Below are 22,102 nucleotides of genomic sequence, written 5' to 3'. Positions count from 1 at the left end.
AACTATGGGGATGGATGGTGGCAATGGTTGTATAACAATATGAATGTATTTAAATATCGCTGAAGAGTACACTTAAAAGTGGTTATAATAAATAATAAATAATTTTTAAAAGTGGTTAAAATGGTTTAGAGGGGGGGAGAGAAAAGAAAAAGGAAGGAAGGAAAGAAAGGGAGAGAGAAAGGGAAGGAAGAGGGAGTAGCCAAATTAATTTCAGACAAAGCAGACTTAAAGCAAGGAAAACTATCAGAGTTTTTTCAGTATATTACATAATGATAATGGAAGTAATTTCTCACAAAGACATAACAGTTCTTAATGTGTATGCACCGAAAAACAGAGCATCAAAGTAAATGAAGCAAAGACTGATAGAACTGCAAGGAGAAAGAGATGAATCTACTATCATAGTTGGAAACCTCAACACCACTCTCAGAAATGGACAGATCCAGCAGGCAGAAAATCAGTAAGGATATAGTTGATCTCAACAACACTATCAATCAACTAGCCATAATTGACTTCTGCAGACTACTTCATCTAGCAATAGCTGAGCACATATTCTTCTCAAGTTTACATGGAGTGTTCACCAAGATTGACCATACTCTGGGCCATAAGATACATCTTAACAAATTTAAGGGATCCCTGGGTGGCGCAGCGGTTTGGCGCCTGCCTTTGGCCCAGGGCGCAATCCTGGAGACCCGGGATTGAATCCCACATTGGGCTCCCGGTGCATGGAGCCTGCTTCTCCCTCCGCCTGTGTCTCTGCCTCTCTCTCTCTCTCTCTCTGTGACTATCATAAGTAAATAAAAATTAAAAAAAACAAATTTAAAGGAACATAAAAAGAACCCAGTAGAATGAAATCATAATTACCTTATATTTTTATTGCCTTTAGTTTCTGTTTTTATTTTCCACTTGCCATCACATATATTATTATTCTATTCTCAGTGTTTCTTTGACATTCCATTTTACACCAACACATGGACAGGCATATATATAGATTAAAAATTGTTTAGAAGCCCTAGTTTTAATAGTAGCCATTTCCATCAATTATCACTAAAAATTATATATGTAGCAACAGACTTCTGGAGAGATCAAAAGCTCAGTCATTTCCCACAACGTATATTACTTAGCCCTGACCATGCTGGCATGAGTCTTAAGACAAGGTTTTGAATGTATTTTAAAAGTATCTCATTTTTTTAAAAAAGGATAAAATCAAAAGTAAGAATTTATTAAGCACCCATTGTACTGTCAGCACTATGTTTAAATGCCATGGGGAGCACAAAGAAAAAATAGCTTCTTCCTTCACAGAACTTACTGCTAATAGAGGAGACAAGACTGACAAATATAAGGCAATGGAAAAATGAAAAAACAACTGGCTCTAAGTATTCATATTCATAAACCATAAAAGAAAAAACTTTCTTTTTTGAGAAAAAAACTTTCAAATAAAAAGAAACATGTTTATGTTCTACCATCTGAGTTGCCTTCCCTAAAAACTGAAAACTTTATGAATGCTGCACTGAAATAGCAAAATTCAGGGCAGAGGGGCCAGAGAGGGGAAAGATTTTTAAAAACAGAAATTATACAATGTCTGCTCTCAGGCCACAGTGGAATTAAACTAGAAATCAATAACAGAAAGAAGACTGGAAAATCCAAAATACATGGAGTTTAAGCCAAGAAAACACTTCTGAATAACACATGGGTCAAAGAAGAAATCTTAAAATATTTTGAACTAACTGAAAATGAAAACATAACTTATCAAATTTTGTGGGATACAGTGAAAACGGTGCTTAAAGGAAATTTTATAGCATTGAGTGCATATATTAGAAAAGAAGAAAGACTAAAACCAATAATCTTAAGTTTCCATCTTGAGAAATTATAAAAAGAGCAAATTAAATCCATAGTAAGCAGGAGAAAAGAAATAATAAGAATCATAACAGAAATCAATGAAATGGAAAACAGGAAATCAATAGAGAAAATAAAAACAAAATCTAGTTCTTTGAAAAGATCAATAAAATCAATAAGCCCCTAGCCAGGGTAACTAAGAAAAAAAAGAGAGAGAAAGAACACCAATTACTAATAACAGAAATGAAAGAGGGGACATTACTACAGATTCCATGGGAAGCAAAAGCATAATAAAAAGAATACTAACAATTATCTATGCCCACAAATTTGATAACCTAGATGAAATACGCTAATTCCTTGAAAGACACAATCCACCAAAACTCACAGGAAGGAATAGATGATCTGAATAGGACTATATCCATTAAATTGAGTTAATAATTAATAACCTTCCAAAACAAAAGCACCAGGCCCAGGTGGGTTTGCTGGAGAATTCTACCTAACATTTAAGTAATTAAAACAAATTTTACACAACCTCTTCCAGAAAATAGAAGAGGAAACATTTCTCAACTTAGTTTATGAGACTGATATTACTCTAATAACCAAAATCACAGAAAATACACGAAAACAAAATAACTCTTATGAACTTAGATGCAAAAATCCTCAACGAAAATATAGCAAATTGAATCCAACAATGTAAAAAAGAGTTACATACCATGACCAGGTAGGATTTATCCCAGGCATGCAAAGCTGGTTTAACATCTAAAATCAACTAATGTAATCCATCACATCAACAGACTGAAAAAGATTATCAGATGCAGAAAAAGCTTTTTGACAAAATCCACCTCCTTTTCAACACTGTACTGGAAGTACTTACAAATGCAATAAAGCAAGAAAAGGAAAGGAGAGTATACAAATTGAGAGGAAAGACAATCAACCGTCTTTGTTTGCAAATGACATGATCATTTATGTAACAAATCCAAAATAATTAACCAAAAAAAAAACCCCTCCTGGAACTAATAAGCAATTATAGCAAGGTTGCAGGACACAAGGTTAACATATGAAAGTCAATCACCTTTCTATATACCAGTAATGAACAAATGGAATTCAAAGTTAAAAACATAATATTTACATTAGCTCCCTTCCCAAAATAAAATACTTAGATATAAATCTAACAAAATATGTGAAAGATATATATGAGGAAAACTACAAAATTTTGAACAAAATCAAAAAGAAAAAAATGAAGATTTCATGTTTGTGTATAGGAAGACTCAATGTTGTCAAATATCAGTTCTTCCCAACTTAATATGTAAATTCAGTGCAACCCCAATGAAAAAAAGTCAGGAAGTTATTTTATGGATATTGACAAACTGATTCAAAAGTCTATAGGAAGAGGCAAAAGACCCAGAATAGCCAACACAATACTAAAGGAGAAGAACAAAGTTGAAGGACGGAAGGTAACATGAGAGAACACCTAGACAACCTTGGGTATGGTGATGACATTTTGGATATAATACCAAAGGCATGACATATGAAATAATTGATAACTTAGACTTCATTAAAAATTTTTTAAAAGACCTTTTATTTATTTATTTATTTTTATTTATGATAGTCACAGAGAGAGAGAGGCAGAGACACAGGCAGAGGGAGAAGCAGGCTCCATGCACCGGGAGCCCGACGTGGGATTCGATCCCGGATCTCCAGGGTCACGCCCTGGGCCAAAGGCAGGCGCCAAACTGCTGCGCCACCCAGGGATCCCCATTAAAATTTAAATCTTATAAAATTTTTATAAATTTTATACATCTGCATACACAATATCAAGAGAACTAGAAGACAAACCATAGATTGGGAGAAAATATTTGCAAAAGATACATCTGATAAAAGACTGTCATCCAAAACATACAAAGAACTCTTAAAACTCAGTAGGAAAACAGGAGCGCCTGTGTGACTCATTAGGTTAAGCATCCAACTCTTGATTTCAGCTCAGGTCATGATCTTAGGGTCGTGGGATAGAGTCCTGAGTAGGTCTCTACACTCAGTAGGGAGTCTCTTGTCCCTCTGCCTATGCTCCTCCCACCCCATCATGTGCTCTCTTTCTCTCTCATAAATAAATATATATATTTTTAATAAAAAATAAAATTCAAAAAACCAGTAGGAAAACAAGCAACCCAATTAAAATATGAACCAAAGACCTTAGTAGACACCTAACCAAAGAAGATACATAAATGGCAAACAAGCATATGAAAAGATGTTCCACATCATATGCCATCAAGGAAATGAAAATTAAAACAACAATGAGGGGATCCCTGGGTGGCGCAGTGGTTTGGCGCCTGCCTTTGGCCCGGGGCGCGATCCTGGAGACCCGGGATCGAGTCCCACGTCGGGTTCCCGGTGCACGGAGCCTGCTTCTCCCTCTGCCTGTGTCTCTGCCTCTCTCTCTCTCTCTATGTGACTATCATAAATAAATAAAAAAAAACAACAATGAGAAATACCACCACAAACCTCTCAGAATGGCCAACATCCAGAACCAAATGCAGTGAGGATGTGGATCAACAGGAACTCTGATATTATCACGGGGATGCAAAATGGTACAGCAACTTTGGAAGACAGTTTGGTGGTTTTTTGCAAAACTAAATGTACTCTTAACATACAATTAAGAAATTGAAAAAAATTAAGAAATTGAGCTCCTTGGTATTTACCCAAAGGAGAAATGTGTCCACACAAAAGTCTGTACATGGATATTTCTGGCAGCTTTGTTCATAAGTGGCCAAACTTGGAAGCAACCCAGATGCCCTTTGGTAGGTGAGTGGGTAAATAAATCATGGTACAACCAGATGATAGAATATTATTCAGTGCTAAAAATAAGTAAGCGATCAAGTCTTGAAAAGTCATCTACCAAGTGAAAGAAGCCAATATGAAACGGCTACTCACTAAATGATTCCAACTATATGACATCTGGAAAAGGCAAAACTGTGGAGAAAGTTAAAAAAAAAAATCAGTGGTTTCCAGGGATTAGGAGAGAGGGAGGGATGCATAGGATTGGGGATTTTGGGGGCAGTGGAAAACACTCTGTGAGTTATCATAATAATGGGTACATATCATTTATACCTTTGTCCAAACCCATAGAATACACCCCAAGACTCAACCATAATGTAAACTATAGGCTTTGAGTGATAGAGCTGCGTTAATGTAGGTTCATCAGTTGTACAAATATACCACTCTGGGGAGTGGTGTTGATCATAGGGGAGGCTATGCATGTGTAGGGGTGGGAGGTCTATCAAAAATCTCTGTACTGTCCTCTGAATTTAGCTGTGAACCTAAAACGATTCTTTGTAAAGTATTTTTTTAAAGAGTGCTACTTATACAAGTAAACTGTGTACTGTTAACTTCCTTGATTCATGAAAAAAATACTACTGTCAAATGAAAACTTTTCTCAATAATGTATAAATTGCAGACATCTGAACATACATCCAAGGATCACAGATTGAGAAACAACTCTATGAGCTTCCAACCCCAACACCATGGAAGACTTCCTATGGATATTCATCACTGCAACAGTAATGATGTTCTCAATTCTCTTTTTCATCAGAGAAAATCCCTTTGATACTACAAGTTTCCTATCTTTCGTGAGTACCAGAAATGATAGGTGAGGCAAAGTTGAAATCCCTTGACTTAAAAAAAAAAAGAGATATTATCTAAGTATCTATTTGTGTGAAATTCTCACTAACGTTGTAGACACTCAAAGAAAAAAGATAATAAAGCTTGAGGACTCAACGTATAATTTTTCTTTAATGGAGACAATAGGGGATGTGGCACTCTAGAAGAGAGAATTTTGGGCTGGGAAAAAAATAACACCTAGTTAATACTTCAGTAAAGTTGTCCCTTTTTAAAGACCAATTGATGTGATATAAATTTTAAAAGGTTTTGTTTAATAAGTTTCTCATTTTAGAAAATTTCCTTCAGATTCAAAGTTATATACCCCCCCCATTTTTTACAATAGAATATTGAATTTCAGAAAAGCTAAGTCATTTATCTAAGCCAAGAAAAAGTCTAAAGAGTTGAGAAAATTGCACAAAAACCCAGAAAAGGGAGAGTGGCAAACAAATGTGGAAGGGTGAAGTGTCCAACAGGAAAGAGCTCAGATTGGGACATTGGGGTGGAATTACCTTGTCTCCTGAGTCTCTCACAATATATCTCCTGCCCCTCACGGTCCCTATACCAGGCCGTCGTCATAGGGATGACTGTGAGTGAAGAATGACATAGACTGACATTGTCTATTTTCCTACATTTAACCCAGGAGAGCTAAAGAAATCCCAATTCCCTTCACCCCAGGACTCTTGTACAACCTGTACAAGAACCCCACGTGTAGAACTTGTTTAGAAAATAAGGAAGAAACTGAATTCAGCCCTGAGCAACCTGCCCTGTCTCCTGAAGATATTTCACTGTGTTATACAAAAGGAATCCATGCAACTATTGTCCCCAAAGGGCTTGGATCATAGAGCTGAAATTTGCTTTTTACTCAGGAGGAAAGGGAGATGGTAGCTTGGCAGAGAGCCCGGATGCAGATCCACCCCGGTAGAACCAACCACTTGGAAACCTTCAAAAATATGCAGAAAAACTCAGAACTGCTCAAAAATATAAACTCCCATATCTTGATTGGAGCTCCTCCTATGAAAAAAAGTGAGTATGCACAAGGAGTACGGAATGTACTGGTGGGTCAGACGAGAGTAGAGACAGAAGCCAGTAGAAAGGAAATGGACCCATGACAGTATTTGATACGGCAGGTCACTCTCCTCTTAACATTCCCCAGTTGCTTACAGAACCCCAAACTCTTCAGGTTTTCCTCCAGCTTCACTAGTAGATCCTCAGTCTCTTTTGCTGCTTTGTCCTCTCTGTCCAGTGTCTAAAGGTCACTGTCTTGGTGACCTCGGCTAGTCTCAGCCTTAACTGCCATCCATATGCTAATTATTCTCTCAAAATGATAGCTCCAGCTGAGGTCTGTGCGTGGTCCTCACTGACTTTGCAGCAATTGTGCCACTTTTCCCCTGTTGCTGGTAACTGTGCTAGCATCTGCCATGAAGTCTAAGGCTAGAGGATATATGGCTTTTATCTGTCAGCTCAACCAGGACTCTGATTCTCTTGCTGAATAAGCTTCATTCTGGCATTGTGTGCCCTTCTGAGGTCCAGCTCTGGCACTCATTGATCCCCTTAAGTCGCGATGGTATTCGATAAGAAAAAAATAAACCTTTGGACAGAATAAGCATTAACTGACTCAAACACTTTAAGAATCCAAAGGACAGTGCTAAGCTATTTATTATGTCAATAAAATAAGATTAAGCTCAAGAGGGCTTAAGTTTGTTGGTCTTAAAAATACAAAGAACTCCCAGCAAGAAAGAACTACTTTTTTCTTTTAAGTTTAAATGCACTTTTTGGAAGATTTTTATTCATTTATTTGAGAGAGAGAGCATGAGTAGGGAGGTGGGGTAGAGGGAGAGGGAAAAGCAGACTCCCCACTGAGCAGGGAGTGGGAGCCTGATGCAGGACTTGATCCCAGGACCCTGAGATCATGACCTGAGCCCAAGGCAGATGCTTAACCTACTGAGCCCCCCAGGTGCCCCAGTTTAAATGCATTTTTGAATTGAATGCATTTGAAATATCAGTCTGAACCCATGATGTGTTTTATCTTTAGAAAATATATTTTTAGCTCTGTCCACTAGGCCCCAGAAATGACCCATTAGCAATGAGTACCCATTATATAAATACCATTTTATGCTAAAAGAACCAGTTCACCTTGTAAAAAATGGCTGATTCCAGGCCCAATGTCATACCAGATATCAAAGAATCTTTCAAAAATAACTAAAGTTGAGGGGTGCCTACGTGGCCCAGTCAGTTAAGTGTCTCACTCTTGCTTTCAGCTCGGGTCATGATCCCATGAGTATTGAGGTCAAGCCCCACATGTTGCTCTGTGTCCAGCCTGGCTTCCAGCCCCTCGGGGAAGACTCCATGCTCAGCAGGGAGTCTGCTTGAGATTCTCTCCCACTCCCCTCTCCCACTCTAAAATAAATAAATAAATCTTTTGAAAAAAAGAAAAATGACTAAAATTGTATTAAATGGGCTCATGATCCAACTTCAAGAGGCTCCTTGCCTAAGATAGGACAATTTGAACATTGATAAAGATAAAATTTGAAACAAAATTCATGAGTTGATTGATTGAATGATTGATTCAATCAATTCAATTCATGATTTGATTGAATATCGAAGAAATTAAAAAAAAAAACAAAAGCCAACTAGCCAGTTTTGTCATCATTGGAGAATGCTGGGAAACCAATCCATTATTTTGAAAGCTAGTAAACAAAGGGAAATAATAAAATACTTCTCTCACTTTCCTAAATGGACTATACCACTGGGTAACCAAAGAGGAGATTAGGGAAATTTTTACTTCATAGAAACATTCCCAGATGATGAATGGCGAAGGAATGTTTGACTTAGAGTATCACCATATTACAACTGCTAGAGTATTGATGGATCTAGACACTGAGCACCAAAGGCCGCTAACATCCTAAAAACAGAAACCATCTGCCATTGTGCCCCTTCTGATGGAAGAACATATCACCAAACCATGAAATATTATTGCCAGATAAATCTAAGCTGAGCTTGGTCAAGTCACCATGTCCATATTTTCTATAAACTTCTTTTCATACAAGCCTATTCTTTTACCAAAGAGTATGATTTTTTCTTCGATCCCTCTGAAGATTGATGTAATATATTTGAAATGTTCTTCATTTCACTGTTGCCCCGATTATATTTTTGGAGTTTCTTTTTCCAGTTGAGTTGTTGTTTTTCTTCCATTACGTTGATGATTCTTGTTTCATAAATATATTCAAATGTTTGATGATTCTTGTTTCAGATCTATATCCAAGGATCTAGAATGAACAGTGTAATTTTCTACAAATAACCACCCTTCTTGCCTCTCTGTCGAAGCGTGTTGTGATTGTAGAAGCCTCGTTAGGTAACGGAGGGGGGGCAGTAAAGAAGGTGGGAAGCAGATCTTCTGGGTGAAGTGTCCCGCTATCTCTCCTAGTATAACCCTAAGTCATCTGGGGGATTTCTCCCATTTACCTGCTTAGACGCTCTGTCACCCTCTACATTTTTGAACGTCTACTTGAGGGAACCTGACGGTGAATGCCACAGTCAGCCGTGTTACCTTATCTCTTTTCCCCCTTTGTTGCCTAGAGTTCTTGGCTGAAGTTCCGATGTTCTCTCCAGCCCCAGGACTCACACCCTGGGCTTTTGCCTGGCAGACCTTCCACTTTATTTAGACAGAAATCCTTAGGATGTTAGCCTGGGGGCAAGTGTTGCTACCATCAGCCCCTTGGCGATCACTGGTCTAGTGGTTTTGGAAACAGTTCTGTAATTATCCAGGTGACCATCCTAGAGCCCATACTTCTGTGTTTGGTAGCTCAAACTTAGAAATTCTCTGAGGCTTTTGATACAGACGCATCTGTGTAGTTGTTTTTTCTGTGTCTTTTGGGCTGTAAATTATTTTTTTTATTTTTATTTATTTATGATAGAGAGAGAGAGAGAGAGGCAGAGACGTAGGCAGAGGGAGAAGCAGGCTCCATGCACCGGGAGCCCGAGTGGGATTTGATCCCGGGTCTCCAGGATCGCGCCCTGGGCCAAAGGCAGGTGCCAAACCGCTGCGCCACCCAGGGATCCCTGGGCTGTAAATTCTACTTAGATTTCTCCACCAATCCTGTTCCTATTCTATCTTCCAGGAATTCTCCAAATATTAATGATTCTCTCGTGGCAATCTTCCTGGTTTCTCAGTGAGATTTTGAGTGGGAGGAGACATAGATGCAGTGTTTTTAGCTTATCTTCTGCATCTATTTCTCCCACAATAGTTATACAGAGATATATTTTTTTAACTCACAACTTATAGCCAGATATTAACTCCTAATACAGTCCATAGCCAGGCCTGAGGGAGAGAAAATTTAAAGCAATCACAGGAACAAGTAAAGTTAGCATATGGAAAGACCTAAGAAAGTATTATAAGCTCACACATAGCAATTGTTTTCCTCACTTCTCTAACTTGTTAAACGTTCTCTTTTCTCTCCAATCCTAGAACTGCTGACCATAGGGATTTCCTCAGTTCAACATCCCCATGGCAGCTCCCTCTTGGACACCCTGCAATCTCTCTTCTTTGCTTCCTCCTCATCTGAGCGGAAACACTTCATTGTCGTAGTACACCTGGCAGATCCTGACCCCAAGTGGCTTGGTCAAATGATCTCCAACATCTCAACCTTATTTAAACTGTATATCCAGGCAGGACAGCTAGTAGTGATCAATACACCTCTTACAAGATATCTTCTCTTAAACAACTTAAAGAAAAACTTTAATGACATCCCAGCCCATGTAGCCTTCTACTCCAAGCAGAAAATGGATTATGCCTTCCTCATGAACTTTGCTACCAACCACTCTGACTATTTCCTGATGATCGCAGATGATGTGAAATGTGCTCCAGGATTTGTCACCCAGATAGCTACTATAGTGTCTGCCTGGGAAAACAGACTTTGGATGACTCTGAACTTCTCTCAGCTCGGCTTCATTGGAAAACTCTTTCATACTAGAGACCTTCCCCGTTTAGTTCAATTCCTTCTCCTCTTCTGCCAAGAAATGCCCTGTGACTACCTCCTCTCTAATTTTTATGACCTTCTCATACAACAAACACCAATCCAGTTCTTCCCTTCCCTTTTCCAGCCCATGGGTAATTACTCCTTTGAGGGCAAATTCAAGAGCCTCAAAGATAAAGAGTTTGAGGAAAATGACCCTAGTTCTCCCAGCAACCCTGCTGCTTCCATCTACACTAGCCTGAAAGTTGCCAATATCTCTGTTCTCACGAATGCCTATAGCTTAGATAAGAATTTCTTTTATGCCAAATCGGCTGAGGCTGGCAATCATCTGACTGTGATTTTGGATGTACCTGCCAGAGTATCCCGAGTTCAAGTGCTGACTGGCTCTCACCTAAAAGGCAAGAATCACCTGGAAGAGGGACAAGTAGAACTGGGCTATGATGCTACTAATAGAGTCCATGACTGTGATGACTATATTCTCCTGGGGCTACTGGAAAATGGCACCCTGAATAAGCAGGTGTTATCTACTGAGTCTGGGAAGAAGGTAAAATGTGTGAGACTGCTTGTGATAGCCACTCCACCCTCTGGAATAATAGTCAGGCACATCAACCTGTGGACTAAGTGAAATGTAATAATAGTGAAGAAGCCATTGGGAGTTCTGGGAGGGATCAGATTGGTGGTTAGAATTTACAGAGATTAAAAAATTAAAAAAATTAAAGTCTTGAAATTGGTCAAGGACATCTCACTCTTGGGTCCTTTCAGGACTTAATACAGAAACACAGCATGTTGAAAGGCAGACTGAAGATTATAAACATCCTCTTGGTCCCAGAGAGACCCAGAGGCAGGATTCTTAACCCTTCCCTGGTTTTCTATCCAAAAGGATCTACCATACCAAATTCTTCCCCTGGGGCAAGAACACAGACTTCTAGAGACAACAGGAACAGGTGAGTAACTGACTGAGGCTCATATCCCAAGACTCTAGCGGTGCATGAGAGAAGACAGAGCATCTTTCCAACAGCCAAGAAATAGTCATTAAAGGCTGAACTTCCCATGTGACCAAAAAATATTGGTTGGTCAGGAGAGGAGCGTGATTGTTTTCTCCATGAGCTCATTATCCAATTACAAGGCAGTCATTCATTTGATAAGTATTTACTGGGAAACCCTTGTATTAGGCAGAGTTATCTCCTACATGGTCACCTAATATGTCAGGGTATTCCTTTTTAAATAGCATCAAAGTCGTTAAAAAATAATTTTCTCTAATTTTTGGTTGTGCCTATCTCCAGGAATGTCTTATCTCTGGGACTATAAGGTAACTGGGATGTTTCTGATAGGAAAAACTTTGGATATTTTACTAACATTTTTTCAGTTCAGTTTTGCTATAATATCTCTGTTCCAGGAAAAATCTGAGCTCTAAGCAGGCCCTGAACTCAACTAATGTGCAGTGTTTGGTTTTTGCTGCCTGGAGAACCATAAATGATCCATGAAGGGGAGAATAAAGGAAAAAGAAAGGGCCACTTTAAGAGGAATATTTGGAAAGAAATGAAATAAAAAACCCGGCAGTATGTGCAAATGAGCTGTAATAAAAATGGATAGAGCTGGAGAATTTGGAAACAGGCTAATGGGATGGAAATAAGGAGAGAGGGCAGCCCGGGTGGCTCAGCGGTTTAGCGCCACCTTTGGCCCAGGGCGTGATCCTGGAGACCCGGGATCAAGTTCTGCATTGGGCTCCCTGCGTGGAGCCTGCTTCTCCCTCTGCCTGTGTCTCTGCCTCTCTCTCTCTCTCTCTCTCTCTCTCTGACTATCATAAATAAATAAAAATTAAAAAAAAATAAAAGAATAAAAAAATAAAACACAGTTGTTGATTACCTGTGGTTAAAATTAAGTTGGGATATCCTAAGACAGCTGAGCTAAGGTCTCCCAAGAGTGAGAGTCTAGAAATGCAAACACCAAGACTCAGTCAAAGGCGGGAGCAAGGCCGCAGACCTCAACAGCAGACTTTTAATAAGTGTTTCTTCTCCTCGCTTAGCCTCATTTCCTCGTATGTAGGGATAATAATATATACATTCAAGGGCATTTATGAGGACTCGACAACACATTAGGGAGAGACTTCCCAGTCTGTCCAGGGTGCCGGGGCCGAGAGGGCCCTTGGGGGCCAGACCCAGACCAGGGCTTGTCCACAGACGGCAAGGAGGCAGCAGAAGTGGAGGAAGCCGGAGCCAAAGAGAAGACCGACCAGACACACCGGAGAAGCCGGATCTGCTTCAGGTTCAGAGTTACCTGGTCAGAAGCTGAAAGGTGAACCCAAAGGTCAGATAGGGCAGAGGTGGGGAACCCAAAGCGAGGCTGGTGAAATACTTTGCCACCACAGGATAACAGTGACTGTGTATTAGGGGGCTACTCGGGTTCGAGAATTGTAATCATACAAAATATGTGCTCTAACCAAAAAAAGAAATAAAAGTAGAAACCAAGAACAATTACGTATCTAGAAAAATCTCCAAAGGTTTGGAAGATTAAGCAACATTTCTAAATAGCTCATGGGTCAAAAAAGAAATTGCAGATGAAATTAGAAACTATTTTGAGTCCGGCGCCTCGTTCCATCCCGCGCCTGCACCTTCCGCCCGGCGCCGGCTGTCCGCGGGCCTGTCGCCGCATTCTGTCGTCGCAGGGCCCTCGCGGCGCCCGAGCCCGAGCCCGCAATGTCGGGCCCCAACGGGGACCTGGGCTTGCCGGTGGAGGCGGGCGCGGAAGGCGAGGACGACGGCTTCGGGGAAGCAGAATATGCTGCCATCAACTCCATGTTGGACCAGATCAACTCCTGTCTAGACCACCTAGAGGAGAAGAATGACCACCTCCATGCCCGCCTCCAGGAGCTGCTTGAGTCCAACCGGCAGACACGCCTTGAGTTCCAGCAGCAGCTTGGGGAGGCCCCTCCTGATGCCAGTCCTTAGGTTTTGGGAGCTCCCAGCCAGCTCCAACCCTGCCTCCCTGGGCTAGGCTCTGGCCTAGGCACTCACCACCTGGCTTCAACACCTGCTCAGGGGCTGGCCTACAGGTCCCCCAGTGGGTCTGCCTGCCTTGGACACCCTTCTGGTACTCCCCTTGGCATGCCTGGGCCAGCCCCCAACATCCGACATCCCCTCCCGGGGTCAGGTGCGGGCCCTCCACCCACCCACCTTGCCTACCTGCCCAATTCTGGGGCACTCTTCATTCTGCCCAGGCCTTGAGCGTCCACATTAAACGGGTCTCCAACAAAAAAAAAAAAAAAAGAAAAAAAAGAAACTATTTTGAACTGAATAATAATGAATACACAACCTCTAAATTTTGGGGGCGCAATTAAAGCAGTCTTTAGAAAAAAGGACATAGCTTTAAAAACTTATTTTAAGGGGGGAAATTGATCAACATCATTAACCACTAGGAAAATGCAAATTGAAAACAAGATAATTGAAAACAATAAAGATATGCCATATACCTATTCGAAGGGATAAAATGCCTTAAAAGTAACCTGACAATCCTAATGTTCATTGAGAGCAGCTGGAAGTCTCCTCATACATTGCTGGGGGATGTTCAAAACGAGCCACTAGTTTAGAGAAAAGTATAGCAGTTTCTCATAAAGTAAACGTACGCTTATCACGTGACTCAGCAATTGCTCTCCTGGGTATTTACCTGACAGAAATGAAAATTTATGTCACACAAAAACCTGATAGGGAGCATTTTTTAGCAGTTTTATTTGTAATTGCCAAGCCTGGAAACAACCCAAATATCTATCAACTTATAAATAAATAAGGAAGCTGTGGGGGCACCTGGGTGGCTCAGCAGTTGAGCGTCTGCCTTCAGCTCAGGGCATGACCCTGGGGTCCTGGGATCGAGTCCCGCATCGGGCTCCCTGCGTGGAGCCTGCTTCTCCCTCTGCCTGTGTCTCTGCCTCTCTCTGTGTCTTTCATGAATAAATAAAGAAAATCCTAAAAAAAAAAAAAAAAAAGCAGCAGCTGTGGTCTGTCCTTAGACTACTCTCAGCAGGAAAAAGGAATGAGCTATTAACACACACAAATATGGAGGAGTCGCAAATGCAGCATGCTAACTAAGAAGTGCCAGAAATCAGGAGGCTACACACTGCATGACTCCACAGATATGAAATTCTGGAAAAAGCAAACCTGTGGAGACAGAAAACAGGTAAATAGGTGCCAGAGGCTGGAAGGGAGGGCAAGGATTGACCATAAGAGAGGATGAGGGCATGTGAGGAGGCGACGGTAGTGTTCTCTATTCTAGAATGTGGAGGTGACTACATGACAGTAGGTGCACGCCCAAAATCAGAACCCTGCTACAAAAGGTGATTTTACCATATAAAACTTATATCTGAGTTTACAAAAGAAAAAGAAACACAATAAGATACCAGTACACACCTACGAGAAGCCGGCAGTACAGTGGTGGTTGCCAGGGCTGGGAGCAGGGAAATGGGAGCACTTGGTCCAAGAGAACAGTTTCAGTTACGCAAGATTAATAAGCTCCTGGGACCTCATGTAGAGCAACGTGACGATAGTTAACAATACTAGTTAACGGTACTGTATACGTGAAACTTGCTATGAGGGTAGATATTAGGGGCTTTCATCAAAAGAAAGGAGGAGATAGAAAAAAAGGCAGAAAAGAAAGAAAATGGTCACTATGTGAGGTGATGGATATGTTATTTAGCTTGATTGTGGTCATTATTTCACAATGTAAACATGTATCAAAACACCAAGTCGGGGATCCCCGGGTGGCGCAGCGGTTTGGCGCCTGCCTTTGGCCCAGGGTGCGATCCTGGAGACCCGGGATCAAATCCCACGTCGGGCTCCCGGTGCATGGAGCCTGCTTCTCCCTCTGCCTGTGTCTCTGCTTCTCTCTGTCTCCCTCTGTGTGACTATAATAAAAAACAACAACAACAAAAAAAAAAAAAACACCAAGTCATACACCTCAAATACATACGATTTTTGTCAATCACCATATACCTTGATAAAGCTGGCGGGACATTAACACTACAAAGCTTCTAGAAGGAAACATAAGAGACAATCTCTGCAACCTCGTAATGTGATATTTGTTAAACAGAACCAAAAAAAAAACAAAATCACTGACATAAAAGAAAAAAATACTACATTGAACATCAAAATCGTACATAATTTTTTAAAGATTTTATTTATTTATTAGAGACAGAGAGAGGCAGAGCGAGAGAGAGAGAGAGTGAAGCAGAGACACAGGCAGAGGGAGAAGCAGGCTCCACGCCGGGACCCCGACATGGGACTCGATCCCAGGACACCAGGATCACACCCTGGGCCAAAGGCAGACACCAAACCGCTGAGCCACCCACGGATCCCCTGCCCACATAATTTTTAATGCAATAAAAGTTTTAGATTTTCTTTAACCATCTTAACTTCGATATAATCATTTCTTGTTTATTTGTTTGCTCATTTGCTTTTTGGCTCCTAGAAGAAAAGGGAGGAGAGAGGAAACATTGGAAGAAGAGGATTCAAAGAGGTGAAAAGAGTAGGAGGAAAAGAGAGTTTGAGTTCAAAGCCGTTAGGTCCTGTTAGAAGACCATAGTCTTCAGACGCGTGGCCTTCTCAAAACAGCACTATTATGGGTAAAGAAAAGTGTGTGTGTGTGTGTGTCTGTGCGTGTAACACTATTCAGCCATCAAAAAAGAAGGAAATCCTGCCACTTGTGACACCTGGATGGACCTAGGGGGCATTATGCCAAACGAAATAAGTCAGAGATAGACAAATCCTATACGATGTCTTTTATATGTGGAATCTAGAAAACAAACACATTCACAGGAAAAAAAAAAAAAAAGATCGAATTTGCAGCTACCAGAAGTGGGGAGCTGAGGGGAAAAGGAAGTAGAGGAAGGTGGTCAAAAGGTACAAACTTCCAGTTGTGAAAGAAGTAAGTCCCGAGGATAGAAGGTACAACGTGACGACTCAGGTCGACTGCATCGTGTGGTGTATTTGAAAGCTGCTTAGAGAGTAAATACTCAAAATTCTCATCACAAAGAAAAAAATGTGTTTTTCCTTTGTGTGTGTGTGCGTGTGCGTGTGGGCGTGTCTATACATGAGATGATGGGTGTTAACTAAACTTTACATCCGTGTCATTTCGCAACATGCGTAACTAAAGGCACCACGCTGTCGCCTTAAGCTTACGTAGACAGTTCTGGACGTTAACGACATCTCAGTAAAACCAAAAGGAAATAAAATACTATTGTAAGTAGAATCTTACCCTAAATGCGGGTTCTGGTTTCCATAGCTAGAAAGCCGACCTGGTCAGAGACGGGGTCATTCGGTTCTGTGCTTCTCTTCGCAGAGGCCGCACCTGCCTCTTGCCTGATGCCAAGGCCGGTGGGGGGCGGCGCGGGGAGAGCCAGGACGAACCCCAAGTGCCATCCGGGTCCTGAGCCGAGCGGAGGAAGAGAAGAGGAGCAAGGTTCAGAGGCCCCTGGGCCGCTCTGGGAAGTGGGCAGCCGACGTAAGAAGTTGAGGACCAACCTGCGGTGACGGCCACCCCCCAGCTGGCTGCGCAGGGGCCGAATGGGAGCCCCAACCCCTGCGGGGACCGTCTGCGGCAGCCCTGGGGGAGGGGATGACCCGTCGTATTCACTTTCACATTCAGACTGACCGTTAACTTCCACACTTCCAAGTTTGAGATAAAAGACTGGAGCCAGCTTTAAGATGTTAGGCCCCCGCCCCTGGGGGGCTCAGCTGGTCAAGTCTGCCTTGGGTCAGGATCCCAGGACCCTGGGTGGGGCTCCCCGCTTCTGCCTCTCCCTTTGCCCTGCCCCTCCCTCGTGCTCGCTCGCTCTCAAAAAAATCTTAAAATAAAATAAAACTTTAGCCTCACCTTACCCAGAAACAGGTGCTGGATGTGAGGCTGGAGGGGTAACCAGTGCCCATTCAGGGGGGACAATGGTTGTCAAGCAGGGTCTCCCGGGAGAGGTGACCAGTTTCTGCTACCTCAGAGGAGCCACTCTAGGACCCCCATCCTGCAGACACAGAAATATTAAGGTATTTTCTCCTTGATTTCAGGGAAATTCCACTCTCTGACAGACCCCCGAGCCGCACCTTCTGTTAGACAAAAAGCCCTCATGGCTGCAGCACTCCAAACGTGGCAAAGACTTGCACAGGATTAGAAATTTCTGGTCACTTTTTAGGTTTGCATCCTGCTTACCCGTTCAGGATGGGGGGAGATAGACTAGCAAGGGCTTCCCTTGGTCCCTCTGACTTGACTCAAACATCGTCATCTACGTAACATCACCGGGGGGGGGGGGGGGCGGTCGGGACAGAGGTAAACGGGCAACTAAGAGACAGGACTCGGAGTATTCACCCGCGGCATCCAAGCAGAGACTGTGACTTGGATTTGGGGTTTAGGGAGAATATGGTTAAGGCCTAACCCCTCATTTCCTCGTCTTGGCAACACAGCCTCTCTGGTCCGGTCTCTAAGGGCTGAGAAACTGAAGGCGCTACTCGAATTTCGCCTGGAAACCCAAACAGGAGGTGAAGAAGGTAGGAGTGGGGTAGAATCAGACTCCTTGGCCTTTGCGTCTCCTTGGACGGCTGCCGGGGGGCGGGGGGCTGAAGTGGGGGAGTGAAGGTAACTGAGATGATTGGGCCGTGGGGTCCGGGAGGAGGGAAGAGGGGAAAGGAAGTGGGGGGCTAGAGGCCAGGGGAGGCCGGGGCGCTCGGGAGTCCTGTCCCGCTCGCATTTGTTGGCAGAGCTGCTCCAGGCCCCGCAGCATGCGCCGCTGCCCGTGGGGATGTGTCATAGCTGCTGTGCCCCTCGTCGTCCTGAGCTTCCTCCTCCAAGAGAACGAGGAAGAGCATCTCACGGAGAACCCATCGTTGGTGAGGACGGGACACGGGCGTCGGACTGTTCGGGGATCCCTCGGGGGAGCGGGGTTTTCCACTCACACCAACACCCGTTCTCGGAGGTTCTAAGAGGGCACGTGGAGGGTCAGGAGTGTATCCGAGGAAAGATAAATATTGAGCCGGCCTTGAAAGATGTGTAAAACGTGAATAAAGAGGCAAAAGGAGGAAGAGAGGGCGGTTGAAGCGTGGCGAGGGCAACGCGTAGACACGTCTGGGAAAGCAGGCCGACTGGCGGGACCGCGGGCCCCGGGCCGCACCGCAGCCTGGCGTCCGGGAGGTCACTCATCCCGCTTCTCGTATGAAGGGCCTGAGACGCCCTGAAGTGCCCTCCCCGGTGCGGGCCACCTGTGCAAGGGCAGGACCGCGTCCTGCACTGGGCGCGCCAGGTTCTGGGCGTCCGCGTTCTCCTTAATGCCTCAGGGTGGCTGGGCCCGGCCCGGGCAGAGGTGGGCAGGGGTGCAGGGATGCCACGTGTCGGGGCAACAAAGGCCAGCTCTGGGGTGCAGGCGCTGTGGAGTCTCAGCCCTGCCAGGGGGTCTCAGCCCTGCCGGGGCACTCGTGGCCTAAGCCTGGCTGGGTGCCCTTCACCAGCCCGCCAATGTGGGAAGACCTAGATGTGGGGCGTGGCGGGCAGGCAGTCCCCCCAGAGGGCTCTAGAACCCAGACAGGTACCCCTGCTTCCGGCCTGATTGCAGGGCCTGCGCCCCTGCTGGAGCGTCCCGTGTGTCCTCACGCAGAGGTGAGGCTAGCGGCCAGCTGAGCCCTGACACTCGGGCTTGCCCCGCTGTCCTAAAGGAGGGGTGTGCCCCTGAGGGTCCCAGGGTGTCAGGGTAGCGTCGGGGCTGATAGTCATCTCATCCTCAGCAGGAGGAAAAGAAGAAAACGCTGTGGCGGCTCAATCAGGAGCAACTCGGCTCTGAGAGCAGGGACCACCTGGCGGCCTTCAGGGACATGCGGGAAGCTGCCCCTGTCCTCCAGGAGGCCACCTACCGGCTCCTGGCTGGATCCCCTCCGCAGGGAAGGAGTGAGTGTGGGGCACCTGGGGGCCCCCAGGGCACCCCGACAAGAGGGAAGCGGGCTGGCAGCCGGTGAGGAAAGCAGGCTGTGCCGGGGGCGGCCACGCCACGAGGCCCGGCAGGCTGCAGTCCTCGGGGCCTTCCCCCTGCGCCCCGCGAGCAAGGCATGGAGGGGTGCAGGCTGGCCCATGGAGGCCGGAGGCCGTGGGAGAGGCAGCGCGGAGGGGGTGCCAGGTGCGGGAAGACAAGGGCAGTGGGCCGAGCAGCTGCGCCCTGGCCAAGCTCCCGAGACCCCCTAGTCCGCCCGTGACCGCCGCGGCCGGGGAGCTCTGGGGCCAAGGCCTGGCTAGCCGGCCTCTGGCACACGGCAGCCTCCACCGTCAGACAGGCCTGTCCTAGTTCCCGCCACCAGCCTTTGAAAGTCGTGACCGAGTGAGGCCCCTCTGCAACCTGTAACCAGAGATGGGCACCAGGTGTGGACACGCTGTCCCTGGGAAGGGGTGTGAACCTGTCTCGGGCGTGGCATTTAGGGAGGTGGGAGGAGAGGCCCTAAGGCCCCCGTCCCGCCCAGGGCTGCTGGCGGCCGGCATCGCCTCGGAGTGGGGCCCGCGCGGGACCTACCTGCTGGACACCCTGCGGTCCCTTTTCCAAGCCTCGTCAGAAGCCGAGCTGGACCACGTGCTGGTGCTGGTGCACCTGTCGGGGGGTGACCCCGCGTGGCTCGGCCAGACGGCTGCCAACATCTCGGGGCTCTTCGGGCGCCACATTGAAGCCGGGAGGCTGCTGGTGATCGGCGGTGGCCTCGCGGGGGCCCCGGGCCCGGGACACCCGGGCTCCCCGAGTCGCGGCTCGGCCTGCGGGGCGCGGCGGGCCGGGCGCAGGGCCAGCTACGCGCTCCTCATGAACTTCGCTCGCAACCTGTCCGAATACTTTCTGGTGATGGGAGATCGCGTTCGCTGCAGCCCCGAATTCATTTCCAGCGTCTCCCGGGTCCTGTGGGCCTGGAGAGCGCTTCCCTGGGCCGTCCTGGAGTTCTCGGGCCTGCGCCTCTCGGGGAAGGTCGTGCGCGCCGGGGACCTGGGCCGCCTGGCCTCCCTTCTCCTGTTCCCCGCCGACCTTCCCATTCCCTCGCTCCTCTCCGAGTTCCGCCTTCTCCTGGCCCAGGACGCCCCGATCCGCTTCAACCCGGCTGTCTTCCACGGCTTGGGCCGGGGCCCGGCGGCCGGGGACCCCTGCGCGGCCCCGGAGGAGGAGGAGGAGGAGGAGGCGTCCGGGGAGCCCGACAACCCGGCCGCCACCGTCCTCAGCGACATGATGGCCGCGGGGAGCGCCCCGCCCCAGGTGGCCTACGTCCTGAACAAGGAGTGCTACTCCGCGCTCAGCCCCGTGCGGGGCAACTACCTGGCCGTGGCCTGGGACAGGCCGCAGAGGGTGGCCCGCGTGGCGGTGCTGACGGGCTCCGAGCCGCACGGGCTGCACCTGCTGCGCCAGGGCCGCGTGGAGCTGGGCCTCGGGCCGCCAGTCGCGGGCCACTGCGGCCGCCACTCCCTGCTGGGCCCGCTGGTGGCCGGGCGCCTGGACCAGGCCGTGTTCTCCGAGGCGCCCCTGAGCTGCCTGCGGCTGCTCGTGCTGGCGCCCCAGGAGCCCTGGCTGCTGGTCAGGCAGATCAGGGTCTGGACGCGGCCCGAGGAGGCGGACGCCGAGCCCGCGGCCTCCGGGGAGGACGCCGGGCCCACCCCAACCCGCTCGGCCGCCCGCCAATAAAGCTGAGCTCCAGGCCTGCTCCTTCCGAGCGGCCGCCGTGTGCTTATTATCCAACCTGAGCACTTCGGGGAACGGAAGGGCTCCTGAGACTCACGCTAGAACCGCAGATGGGAACCCACAAGGCTGACAGGCGAGATGTGCGATCACCCTGGTGTGACTTCTTGGGGTACTCAAGGGAGGTGGCGCGGTGGGAGTGGGGCAGAGACGAGACCGCGTCCTCGGGGTTCAGAGGCCGCAGAGGGGGAAGGGGCCGCCTTGGGGCACTATCAGCGGGCGAGCATCACACTGCGAGCTCCCTCCTTGAGGGAGGTCTCGCCTGCGTAGGGTGACAGCAGCCCTCCGCGCTGGGACCTTGACCGAGCTGGAACCGCGGGGCCAGATCCAGACCCCCGGCCTCGCGTCGGGGCTGCGGTAATGGAATCCATAGATTGAGTGGCTGGTAAACAACAGGAATCTAGTTCTCACCGTTTTGGAGGCTGCGAAGTCCAAGGCGGAGGTGCTGGCGGAGGTGCTGGCGGCCGCGCTGTCTGGCGAGGGCCTGCTTCTCCGGTTCCCGATGACCGGCTGCGTCTCTGCTGCATCCTCATAGGGCAGAGGTGGGTTAGGAGCCCTCAGGCTTCTAAGGGCGCTGATCCTACTCATAAAGCCCCCCCCTCGGTGCTCAATCACCTCCCACAAGCTCCATCTTCTATTACCCTCACCCCGGGGGTTAGGGCTCCAACGTATGGATTTGGAGGGACGTATTCAGGCCATAGCAAGACCAAAACTTCCAAGGTGCCGAGGCTGAGACTTTGCTGAAGCAAAGTTTGCTTAGTTGGGATTCAGGAACGAACATTTAAAATAGCGGCGAATCCCCTAGAACTGTGTACAAAATTTGGTAGGAATCCACATGTGCATTTTTCCGAGAAGAAAATACTTTCATCACAGCATTAAAATACCAGATCTGCCTCTAAAAAGTTAATAGTGTAACAGCAGC

At 46.5% G+C, this 22,102-nt stretch overlaps 3 protein-coding genes across 3 annotated transcripts; all 3 read left to right on the top strand.

Annotated features, from left to right (window-relative positions):
* The first annotated feature begins 4,319 nt into the window (after window positions 1-4,319).
* LOC129505854 (alpha-1,3-mannosyl-glycoprotein 4-beta-N-acetylglucosaminyltransferase C-like) lies at window positions 4,320-11,405 on the top strand. The gene is made up of 3 exons (XM_055319149.1): window positions 4,320-5,456; window positions 6,354-6,510; window positions 9,953-11,405. The coding sequence occupies exons 1-3, from the start codon at window positions 5,352-5,354 to the stop codon at window positions 11,083-11,085; spliced, it is 1,395 nt and encodes a 464-aa protein (XP_055175124.1). The 5' UTR covers window positions 4,320-5,351; the 3' UTR covers window positions 11,086-11,405.
* Window positions 11,406-12,930: 1,525 nt separating this feature from the next.
* Window positions 12,931-13,740, top strand: LOC129505856 (bublin coiled-coil protein). The gene has a single exon (XM_055319152.1). The coding sequence runs from the start codon at window positions 13,157-13,159 to the stop codon at window positions 13,406-13,408; it is 252 nt and encodes an 83-aa protein (XP_055175127.1). The 5' UTR covers window positions 12,931-13,156; the 3' UTR covers window positions 13,409-13,740.
* Window positions 13,741-18,214: 4,474 nt separating this feature from the next.
* LOC129505886 (alpha-1,6-mannosyl-glycoprotein 4-beta-N-acetylglucosaminyltransferase-like) lies at window positions 18,215-21,126 on the top strand. The gene is made up of 3 exons (XM_055319191.1): window positions 18,215-18,322; window positions 19,214-19,370; window positions 19,934-21,126. The coding sequence occupies exons 1-3, from the start codon at window positions 18,215-18,217 to the stop codon at window positions 21,124-21,126; spliced, it is 1,458 nt and encodes a 485-aa protein (XP_055175166.1).
* The last annotated feature ends 976 nt before the right edge of the window (window positions 21,127-22,102 follow it).

The sequence above is a fragment of the Nyctereutes procyonoides genome, unplaced genomic scaffold (assembly GCF_905146905.1).
Source record: "Nyctereutes procyonoides isolate TBG_1078 unplaced genomic scaffold, NYPRO_anot_genome, whole genome shotgun sequence".
Taxonomy (NCBI): Eukaryota; Metazoa; Chordata; class Mammalia; order Carnivora; family Canidae; genus Nyctereutes; species Nyctereutes procyonoides.
This window is presented reverse-complemented; position numbering and strand designations above follow the sequence as displayed.